Raw genomic sequence first — 11,410 nt, forward strand, 5'->3', positions numbered from 1 at the left:
ACCTGAGCACAGCTGTGCATGCAGCAGTAGCAGCATCATGTGGGAGTAGGCTGGGCGGGGAAAAGCCACTTCATGTGACGTCAGTACAGAAACAGTTCAGCCAGTTTGGAGAGGAGGAAGCAGGACTTCTCTGTGTACCGAAACCTGGACGTCCACGCAGAAGACACCCCCCGGCTCCTGCAGGAAGCACCAGCCGAGCCGGATACTCAAACCCAGCCCCCGCCCCAGCAGTTGCCGCCGTTCCGCGGTCACTTCACGCGACTTGCATTTAGCGGCAGAAACACCGGATACGAGCTCTGCTGCCGGGACCGAGACTTCCGTTAAGAAGCACGGCGGGGGAAAATCGTTCCAGTCGATATTTCTAGAGGCTGGCATGTAGCAGCCCCGTGTGCAGGTATGTTTACCCGGGTTTGTCGGGTCGTGAAACCTGCTTTGACGCAGTGTGTCGCTCCGGTGAGACGGCGGCTTGTTGGCAGGTAAACGTCGGTTGAACGTCGGTTAACTGTGAGCTGCAGTCTGCAATTATGTTACCGACAAGCTGCAGGATTCATTGGGTTAAATGCCAGGGAAAACGGTGAAGTCCTAATATTTACATGCAGTCGAGTTTAAAGTCACAGCGTCTCCAATAAAAACTGATTTTTACTGAATGTGTCAGCACAGCATCCTGTTACTGGGACAAAAGTTTATTATGCAAGGTATAGTTTAGAGCAGGTGTGCTGCAGAAAAAAATAACTGATGATGTTAATTGATTATTCATAAGCAGGCGTGTATTTAGTTATTCTAATGCCATCTTGGCTCCCCATCTACCCTAAGTAAAATTTCATTGATAACACAAGTTGCAGCAATCAGCAGTTTTGTGAAGTAACACTTGTCTCAATGGTTTTCTATAGAATGTTCATGTTTATAACACTCGATAGTCTCTATATATGCTGACTAAATGTGGGGTAAGGAGTTTGCAGTAAGGCTACAAATAACCTGAAAGGTAGTTTTTTTATATGCCACTACAATTGTTGTAACTTTTGGTTATCTGTAATCGCAGCTGCTGTTCTGCGTGGTAATCATTTTTGGGTTTCTGTAGGGATGGTTCTGTGGATCAGCACATCTCTTTTACAGCCTTGTTTCTTGTGAGAAAGCAACATGTGGGACATTCCCTCAGTATGTAGTATTGGGAGGTGGGAGAAAGAATAGTAAAGTGGGAAATCTGGTCATCCTACCTATAAAGTATATATTAAGCTACAGCCAGCCGCTGTTAGGTCCTCCACCTGGAAGGTTTAGCATGGTGTCTTGGTTGGTCAGTTACCAGGTGTGTAGGTGTCTAAGAGGCTGACTTCCAAACGAGGTGTAGCTTCCTTGACCACTAGTGGTACATTCAGACCCGTTTTAGGAAGTATGAGAATATTATTGCTCTGGAAAAAAAAAAGCAAAGGTGGTCTTCTACCAGTAGGAAGCCATGGGAACATGCGTTGGACTGGATACATCCATGGGAGCTTAACTATGTAAATGTTAGGCATAGATAAAAGTGCTGTGATTGAGTGGTGATTGTGATAATGAGATGTGTAGTATCTTAACTTGAGTAGAAAGGTCCTATATAAGTACCAGTCCATTTACTATTTGAGTCTTTGCACATGTACAAAGACTGATGTTGTAAATCCTGCTTTCTGCCGAGCACTGAGTGGAGGTGAGGCCACTTTAAGTACTTTTTATGTCTTTACAATCTTCAGGAATTTAACTGTGTAGCTCTGCCTTTTAATGTACAGTCATTTGGACAGTGACATAATCTTCCTAATTTTGCTGCTGTACACCAGTTAAATGTATTTGTAATGAAATGGGAAAAATGTAATTAAAGTGTGGACTTTCGGAAAGGGTTTAGAATAAAAGTCTGCACTAAAACTGAGGATTTGCAGCCTTTTTTATGTAGTCCCTCCATTTTCATGAGCTTAAAAGTAAACAAACTAATGTTCCAAATGTTGGGATTATTTTAATAATTAGATGCAAATCCCATTTAGCTGATGACTCCCTAAACCCACAGAGCTCAACATGATCTGAATTTCCACCCTTATCCATCTGTACTCAGTGTTTTACAGTCATTTTTTAACATTTGACTGAAATTGTGCAGAAAGAAGCTCAGTAGCTTAGGAATTCAATCTGCTGCTGTTAGGAAAATGTGTAAACCACTACCCTATTAGCTGCTGTTGGCATGCTTTTGGTGCAAAATACTGATAGCGTAACAGTTGATATTACTACGTGATATTATCAATTTGCAGATCTCTCCGTATCAACATTTATAACAGCTGATAAATGAAAAAAGTAAAGAAGAAATGGGAGAAACACCATTCAGGCACGTTATCACTGTTGCTGTTGCATAGTTTGTCCACTAGAGGGCACTGCTGGTAACAAGGTAACAAACCTGGTAAGAAAGCAGTAACAAACCCTGATCCAAGCAGAGTGTGAACGAGTAAATACACATAAAAGTACACATAACAAGTGTTAGGTACATTGGTTTATGTTTTGTGTGTATGTGGAAAAAAAACCCCAATATATCAGCTAATATATCAGATACTGGAGTCCCCCAAATATCGGTTGGAGTGATTGTATATCGGTCTGTCTTCATTTCTTTGTCAGCAACGGGCATTGAGACACTGAGACATTGTTGGAGGTTTCCTTGTCACACTTCTTTGGCTCTGGTATATAGTCAAATGAGAATGTTATTTTATGCTGTTTATTTTCACATTCAAATTGAGAGTTTGGCCTAGGATGAGAATGAGCCTCGATTGTGTCAGACAAATATGGTGTTTACAGCAAAATTATATAAAGTAAGTAAAGCAAGCATCCTCGACAGTTGCAATCTGGAACTATTAACTATGAAAAATGTTGCTGATTTGCTTTCAGCTAATAATCAGAGTTGTAAAAGTGACGTCTTCCATCCTAAACGACAGCAATTCCTAGATATTGAAGCAAAATGATGTGCTTTGCCCTGAAAAGCTTTTTGGCCAAAGCATTAAACACCACAGCTGTAAAATTGCCGAGTGCAACAGTCACACTGTAAGCCCTTGCAGCAGTATTTTTCTTTATTTGTCAGGGAGCAGATGTGCTGTTTGGTGCTAGCACACACCCATTAATCAGTACATGTAACCCAATCTGTCCTCTCTTTAGGATCTTACAGATCCAAGGGTGCCTGGAAGGACCCTAATTAGATGCTGGTAACCTTTTCTGACCCAGAATGTCCTTTTTAACACATTAGCGTGATTGCTGGCTGAGCTTTAATAATAACACACAATTTCATTCTGTGATTTATTGCTAATCAGAGGCTCATTCATATTCCTCCCAAAGATAGAGGTTTAACTCAGCTGAAGGATTAACCCCACTTTGTCATGCCATGATTGAGAGGCCACCTAAGACCTGCCATTGCTATAACTGCTGACACCACCTCAACCCAAATCCATATCCATCTGTGCCACATAAACAAGCCAGTGTGCGGGGGGTGGGGGGACTGATCATTTGCTGTAAATCATTAAAGGGTGACAGATGTGTGACAGATGTGAGGACAGGAAGTGACGTGAAAGTGCTGTGGAAATCTGTTCAGAGCACTCCACCATCTAAAATGCATGCAAGTGTCTGGTAAGCTGCTGCATGAAAAGGTCAGTTCAGCAAAGTGGTATTTTCAAATGATTATTAGCTGAAAGCAAATCAGGTAAAGGTATTTTCACTTAATACGTTTCCCTTCCCTTTGATCATCTGCAACTTTTCACTTTCCTCGAACTCATTACCTGTTTTAAAACCTCTGACAGGCTGCAGGGCTCTCTGTAATGAAGAGGCAAGCCAAGAAGGTGCTGGAGGAGGAGGCGGTCTTGTGCTGCTGCGAATACATGAACAGACATGGACAGCGCAGCCATGTAGCAGCCTGCTGCTGTGACTGTGAGGACCTGGATGATGCCTGTGACAGGTGGGAAATGCGAGATTTAATTTTGTGCCCCAATTTAAGGCAAGATAGACAACTTGTTTTTGGTGTATTTCGATGAAAATCCATAATAGTCTTTAGGTGAATTGTAATTCGATTGATCTGAACTAGACTCCTGTCGCTCCTCTGAGCTGTTTTTGGCCAATCACAGGCTCTGCTAAAGATCATCAGTTTTTAGGAGAGAATGAAAAAAGTTAGTCGGCTAAGGATTAAAGTCCATGTTTCTTTAATGTTTTTTTTAGATTTTATAAATTTAGTAACAATTTAACATCACAGTTGAAATGTTACTGGTTCAGACTTTAGGAGATTTTTACAAAACTACATAACTACAACAAACACACAGACTGTAGTTAAATCAAGACAAAAAACGTATAATACTAATACTATAAATAAAAAGGAGCAACCTTTAAAGATCTGTTATACCAGCAGAAATAATATACAGAAAACAAAACACAAATCAGACAATTTGGTCAAATTCCTGGACTTGTCTGACCAGCGGTGCAAAATCCAAAGAGAATCACATCATTTTCATACCAAAGCTTCTAATATAGCAGTGCTGGGATCAGTGACTCTATGTGAAAGATCCTTGGTTTGACACTGGGAGGAGACATTAACCCAGTGTCATGGGGTCACATGTACACGTGTACTCCCAGTGCCCAGTCCAAAACCCGGATAAATGGAAGGGCTGTGTCACGAAGGCCATCTGGTTTAAACACTGTGCCAAATCATTTACAATCACATAACAGAACAGCTGAAAGTGCTGGTAATTCTCTGCTGCTGCTTGCATTATATGTGCAAAGGGCACAAACTGTCTTGCTTGTTCTTACAGAGACGCTTTAACAGAATTATAACCCAGAAAGTAAATTTAAAAATGTAACTACTGTCTTAGTTCTGTCTATCTAAAACAAAAGATATCAGATAATTTTATTTCTACCACATCAGTGATGGAAGTAAGGAGTTACTTTTTTCAGTAACGAGTAATCTAACTAATCACTATAACTATCGTTACAACGCCGTTACAGTTACTAACAAGGAAAACTATTTTTCAACAAACAGACGGTTGAAGCTGTCTTCAGCTTATTGCACCTTATATCAGTTGCACGGAAGCAGCTGTCTATGTAAGTAATCAGGTTCCCCCAAGATCTGGGCGCTACAGCGTTAAGCAGCTCCGCGCGCTCCCGCGGACGGCAATCACTTTCTCCCTGACGATCACTTTTTGGCACAACACCTGGAGCTAAGGGAGCAAAACAATCGCATGAGTGCTGCTGTTTGACTGAGGAAGAATGAAGTAGTCGCGGTAAGCCAATCACATGACCACTTTAAGATGACAAAGCAACAAGGTGATATATACCAGTTTTTAAATTGTGTTGATAGGCCACGTAAAACCAGAGTCATGATAAACAAAATATACGCGGTGTTTGTTCCTGAATAGTTTTGTCATGTTTAGGACAGAGCTAGCAAGCACTCTCTGCTTATGACCAAACAACAACAACAACAGCAAAAAACCTCTACCCTTTCATGTTGGTGGAAAAATGCACCATGTCGACCAATCAAAAAATGATATGGCAACATGACATTTGGTTGTTTAGGAAGAGGGGGAAGTTTTAGGAGTGATGGTGAGAGAGAGAAAGAGAGAGAGACAGCAGAAAAGTTAGTTAAGTAGTTAATGTGTTGTCTTGTGTAGTTAGTGTGTAGTGTTGTGGATAGTTTTGTGTTGTGTGTCAGAACAATGAGGCGACTGCTGTCTCCAGGTAGAGAATAGGAGTGATACACCTGCTGCTGTCAGACCTGCAGGTATCGGGCTGTGATGTTCTCCTTTATAGTGGACAGAAATATTTGGAGTGGCACAAATCATTTGTGCGCCATCTTATTGAATGCAGAACAGCTGATTGTTATGTAAATAGTTTGAAATTGTTATAAAAAAAAGGGGGTAAAAGGTAAACGGCTGCAAAAGCTGTGCATATGATTTTAAAATTGACAATTTATATTTGCATTTAAAGTTATGAAATATGATTCATTAAACACGTTTGTGGTTGTTACAGTAAAAAATCCAACTTTTTCTACTCTGATATTATGTTTTTTGTCTGATTTTAGATCAATTGTGTTAATACAGTATGTCAAAATGAAAACATAACTGTAAATTCATACACGCTGAAAAGAATGATGCCAAACAAGGCAAAGTAAATAGTTTTTAAAGGTGAAATGTAGAGGAAACATCAAAAGTAGTTAAAAATGGCCAAATCTACCCTGGACCCCAGAGGATTAAACTTTTTTTTTTAAAGTAATGCAATAGTTACTTTTCAAGTAATTAATTACTTTTAGAATCTTGTAACTCAGTTACTTTTTTGAAGAAGTAACTAGTAACTATAATTAATTACTTTTTCAAGGTAACTTGCCCAACACTGTACCCCATTAAAATCACATTTTCATTGAGGCCCACTTATTCTGAGATATTTCGTAATATGAAGCTTTTTTGTATTCCTGTTGGGAGCGTCGTAGAAGAGAGGGGAAGACCTATAATTTTCGGCCTCAGGTGTGATTTGTGTGTGCTTGTTGCAGCTTTATGGCCCAATAAGAAATGCTTCATTTGGGCTCTTGATAGTTCCATTAGTCGACTAATTTGGTAGTCAGAAGCATGAGTCCTGCTGATGACTGAATGCTTTATTGTATCATCAATATCAGGTTTTTCACATAGTGACACTCAGGGTATAAAAATCACATTGTAATTGCAATCTGCTGTTTATTATGAAAATATGATGAATGAATAACTTGTATTTGAGTTCTCTGTCTGTATTTTGGGTGCTTGAAACATGTTAGTAAGTTCCCTACATGGTTACTTTAATTAAAAAAAAGTATTACAGCTTTTCCGTTACCTCATCAGGTTTCTGAAGAGGGAACCTCAGAAGCCTGAATCCCTGTCACAGGTGGCTGCAGTCGTCACAGATCGGATTCGTGTGCCGTGGCTGTGGGGTGGAGCTCGCAAGGTGGACCTGTCCATCATTCCTCCTCTTCTTCTCCTTCCTGCCCTGCTGCACCTTGCTGCTCTCCACTTCCTGATTGGGATGGTGGTTCTGACAGCTCTGCCGGGCTTAGTGCTGTGGTACTACTATTTCACCCACCGTAAGAAAGGACGGACCCTCTTCTTCCTCAGCCTGGCCCTTTTCTCCTTGGCGTACATGTACTACTTGTTCATCACTGAGGTGTTTCCACGTGGGGATTTTGGACTGCTTCAGCTAGCGCTGGTAAGCGTCGGGGTTGTCCTCACCCTGCTGGCTCTTTTCCACACCAAGAGAGATCCGGGCATCCTGCGCCCAAACGAAGAGTCCGTTCACAGCAAGGTGGCGTATTGCAGAAACCCTTCCCTCAGTGGTGGGAGGCAGGATGTGACGATGACTGTAGCCAACCGGGCTGGGGTGTCGGAGCATGCGGAGGAGGAAATGAAGGAAAGCAACCGAAAGAACTGGTGTCAGGCATGCAGGATGGTGCGGCCCCCCAGGGCGGGGCATTGTCGCATCTGTGGTGTCTGCGTGCTGCGTCTCGACCACCACTGTGTCTGGTGGGTTCCATTCAAATTCCTCTCACTCGACCTGCCTGTCATCACTGCTTTCTTCTCCTTCAAACACTGAAGTTGTCTTGTTTGTGACCTGCTTCTTTTCTGCACAAAGACCACGCAGATCTAAAATAACACCTTTAATTTATAAGAGTTAAGTTACTCTGTCTTTGCAGGTAATGAGCTCAGAGAGAATGAATATCTTTGTCCTCTTGTGTCTAGCTCAACATATTTTTTTCTATGTTGTGTTAACGTCACAATTTCCTTGCTGCCATCCTTCTATACCATGCACGCTCCTGCATGTTTGTGTGTAGTGTAGTGTAACCCTGGAGTCTCAGTACAATGTTTTGTCTGCTTGTGTGTGTACACGTGTGTTTGTGCGTCCCCTCCTGTCTGTGTCGGGGCAGGATAAACAGCTGTGTGGGGCAGGCCAATCACCGCAGCTTTCTGCTCACGCTCGTCCTCTTCCTGTTGACGTCCCTGTACGGAATCAGCCTGGTGCTACAGAGTGTGTGTCCACGGCAAAATCTCCTCTTCGCCTTACTCTACTGCCCAGGAGTCTACAACCAGTACAGGTAGTGGAAACAGACATACAGTTCTGTCAAAAACTAAGTATACCCCATTAATCAAGAGCTTGTAGAACCACCATTAGTAGAACTTTGAAGTGGTATTTTCTGTTTGGCTTTATCATGTTGCTGTGAAGGAATTTTGGCACATTCTTCTTTACCACATTACTTCAGTTCATTGAGGTTTGCAGGAATTAATTAATGCAGAGCTCTGTGAAGGTCCCACCACAGCATTTCAGTCAGTTTGAGGTCTGGGTCATTGCAACACCTTTATTCTTTTATTTTTCAACTATTCTCTTGTAGATTTGTTGCAGTGTTTTGGATCATCATCCTGTTGCATGACCCAGTTTAAAACCAAGCTTTAGCTGCCAGAAAGATGGCTTCACATTTGTCTCTAGAATACTTTGGTACACAGAGGACTTCACGGTCAAATCAGTGACTGCAACATGTCCAGTTTCTGTGGCCACAAAACAAGCCCAAATCATTTTCCCTCCACCACTGCACTTTATAGTTAGCATAAAGCTTTTGTGCTGATATGATGTGTTTGGTTTTTCTGTGCATTATGGTCAAACATCTCCACCGAGCCAGGATACATGGGCATTACATCAGGAAGGACATCTGGTGTCAAATCTGTGCCAAGTTGTAACTTTCAGATTCATTCACTGTTTGAAATAAGGGAGCAGCCTTAAATGACTATGCATGTATGTGTGTATTGATTGGAAACTGTAAAGATTTCCAATTTTTATGCATAGCTAATTGAATTCTGGCACTAGCATCAGGGCTGTAACGGTTCTGAAACAGAGACCAAATCCAGAATGAAAACAAGGCATTGCCCCACAGACATCAGGAAACACTGGTGACAAATGGAAGGATAATACCACTACCATAAGCCACACTACACTAGTGGCGGTGTTATCTTTGGCGTCAGCTTTATTGTGAAATACACAGTTTAAATCAACTTTTTTGTTTTTTTGCAGAGAAGACTTGGTGTTGCTGTAAAAAAAAAAAAATCTGTGTAAATACAGGTTTATAATCAGCTCAGTAAGGTTTGTATATAATGACGTTCAGTGACCATGTGGACCTGTGGTGGTTAATGCTGAGATCTAAAATATGGAAGTGAACTAAAAATGAATGAGAAGAAGTGTTTGAGTTTACTTTTAATTCATTATTTCATCACAGGTGATCATACATGTAATTTATTTCCTCATTCGCCTTCTCATTGATCTCCAGTATGTTGTCCATATTCCAATATGATGGAATTAGTCTGTTATGGCGTCATTGTGATGTCGTAAAAAGTGTGTTGTACAGCTCTCATATAATCTGTTACTCGATATGGTTTGACTTTGTGTCCTAACGATGAATGTCAAGGTCAAATGCTTAGCAACCCTAGGTACCCAAACAAATGGAACAGATTATATACTCTGTACTAGTATTTATACTAGAAAGAGCATAATAAATAAATCAGGCTCTACAGGCAGGTTTCCTTAAAATGTAATGTAATCAACATATGTATTCACAGTGCCTTATTAATTAAAATTAGGAGCCTCTGTATTGTTACCCTGTGAACAAAATTAAACATCTTAACTGCACAGCGTCAGTACTTGTGCTTAAATAAACACCCACAGCTGAGATAGAGTCCACAGAAAATAGGGTTGACAGCCTTTTTCGCAGCAATTAAGATCCTCACTGACCCACTGCACAGCCATTTAATACTTTTCCCAGAACTACCAGAAGTAAGTGAGGACCTTCCATGAGCATATTGAGTGTCTGGCTTTTTTCGCTCTACTGAATCACTTTCAAGAGTACCTTGAAGCAGTGCCCATTAAGCTGTTGGAGAAAGATTCACAGTTTTTGCTCAGAGCAACGAGCATGCATGTGAAGTAGTTCAAATGACTAGTACTGGCACTGCTACTGAACTCAGAGTTAAAAACTGTGAATGAGTATCATGCCCTCAATATGTAAAAATACTGGTTCTTTTAACTGTGATCTGTCCATTTACACCCTTTTAAACTGGTTACACTAAATATTTTATCTTTGAAAGTGGCTGAGCATGAAAATAAAACCCTTTTGCTGGTAAAAAAGAAAAAAATTGACTACCTCCGTCCTTGTCTGTGTTCCAGCACTGCTCTTTGCTTCACCTGTGCGTGGTACAGCAGCATCGTGACGGGCGGGTTGCTTCACCTGCTGGCGATACAGCTCATCAACGTCAGCTACAACGTGACCGAGCGCGAAGCCCGCATCGCCCTGCGAGAGAAAACCGCTCGCAGCGCCTACTGGGGACTCGTCGTGAACACTGGCGCCTATTCCCGAGGTTTCCGTGGCAACTGGTCTGAGTTCATGAGCATGGGAGACAAAGTGATTCCCCCCTCTCCCACTGACTTGGTGTGAGAGACTTGTGATGCAATGCTGTTTAAAGTTTGGGAATTGTGGCTGCTGGTGTGTTAGTGTCCACTGGATGGCAGCATGACTCCTTTTAACTGATTGGACGTGCTGCTGGCAGCAAACCTCAGAGCTGCTACGTTTTTAACGTGCAACATATGGAGTTGCACTGACTTTGACACTTAGCAATAACAACTACTCACGCCCATAAGATGCACATACTGCCATAAATGTGAAGGACATGCAGGATCTCCTCTATGCAGCTGGTCATATACGTCACCTCTGCCAAACAAATATTACTAGTCCTTCACGCTGGATGTCTTCCTTGACTTGAAGGCTGACCTTATGTCTCCCCTCCTTCGTAGTGCCTTGATGCGAGACAATAACTCCAATCTGCTGATCCTGGTGGGGACATTTTGTCTGAACACAGCACAAGATGATGCCTCTGAGTGCACAGATAGGATATTCAAGGAGGCTCTCTAGGGCTCACTATAACCTTTTCATCATTCACAAACAGACTGCACTTGACCTTACTTGGCCTTGTGAAACGAATTCATGGATATTTATCACAACTAATTGAAACATTTTGGCACAGGCCAGATAGGCCAGCTAATTTGAAGTTCCACAGCAGCTGATTGCTTAGTTATTACCACACGGTTACTTTGACTCTTTTAATCCGTTTCAAAACTGACTCAGAAATGGAACAACTCTTAGATAAATGGAAAACGCAAATGAATCAATATGTTTTGGCATCAGTTAGAAATGAGTTTTTCACTGCTTTTGGTTCTCACAGGCATTAAAGGGGTTTTTTTGGGGGGTTTTTTGTTTGTTTTTTGTATTCCAATAATTGCTCTGGTTGATTTATGTGTTTCTGTGAAAATATTTTATAAAATAAATGTAAGAAGTGTGCAGTGTGTCATCTTCCAGAGTGATGCTGAGATGTTTGCGTGTCGCCTG

At 41.5% G+C, this 11,410-nt stretch overlaps 1 protein-coding gene across 2 annotated transcripts; it reads left to right on the top strand.

Moving 5' to 3' along the window:
- The first annotated feature begins 31 nt into the window (after nt 1–31).
- zdhhc23b (zDHHC palmitoyltransferase 23b) lies at nt 32–11,362 on the top strand. Of its 2 annotated transcripts, none has more exons than XM_012917962.3 (5): nt 32–476; nt 3,789–3,943; nt 6,840–7,514; nt 7,916–8,083; nt 10,195–11,362. In XM_012917962.3, the coding sequence occupies exons 2-5, from the start codon at nt 3,807–3,809 to the stop codon at nt 10,460–10,462; spliced, it is 1,248 nt and encodes a 415-aa protein (XP_012773416.3). In that variant the 5' UTR covers nt 32–476; nt 3,789–3,806; the 3' UTR covers nt 10,463–11,362. The 2 variants fall into 2 exon arrangements, with proteins under 2 accessions (XP_012773416.3, XP_004546775.3); XM_004546718.4 differs by having other exon boundaries at nt 34–394.
- The last annotated feature ends 48 nt before the right edge of the window (nt 11,363–11,410 follow it).

This window comes from Maylandia zebra, linkage group LG9, assembly GCF_041146795.1.
Source record: "Maylandia zebra isolate NMK-2024a linkage group LG9, Mzebra_GT3a, whole genome shotgun sequence".
NCBI lineage: Eukaryota > Metazoa > Chordata > Actinopteri > Cichliformes > Cichlidae > Maylandia > Maylandia zebra.

Excerpts from the sequence above, each read along its gene's own strand:
- zdhhc23b (XM_012917962.3), top strand. The coding sequence starts at position 3,807 with ATGAAGAGGCAAGCCAAGAAGGTGCTGGAGGAGGAGGCGGTCTTGTGC. Across the intron at positions 3,944-6,839 it reads CTGGATGATGCCTGTGACAG|GTTTCTGAAGAGGGAACCTC; the intron begins GTGGGAAATGCG and ends TTACCTCATCAG. Across the intron at positions 8,084-10,194 it reads GGAGTCTACAACCAGTACAG|CACTGCTCTTTGCTTCACCT; the intron begins GTAGTGGAAACA and ends TCTGTGTTCCAG.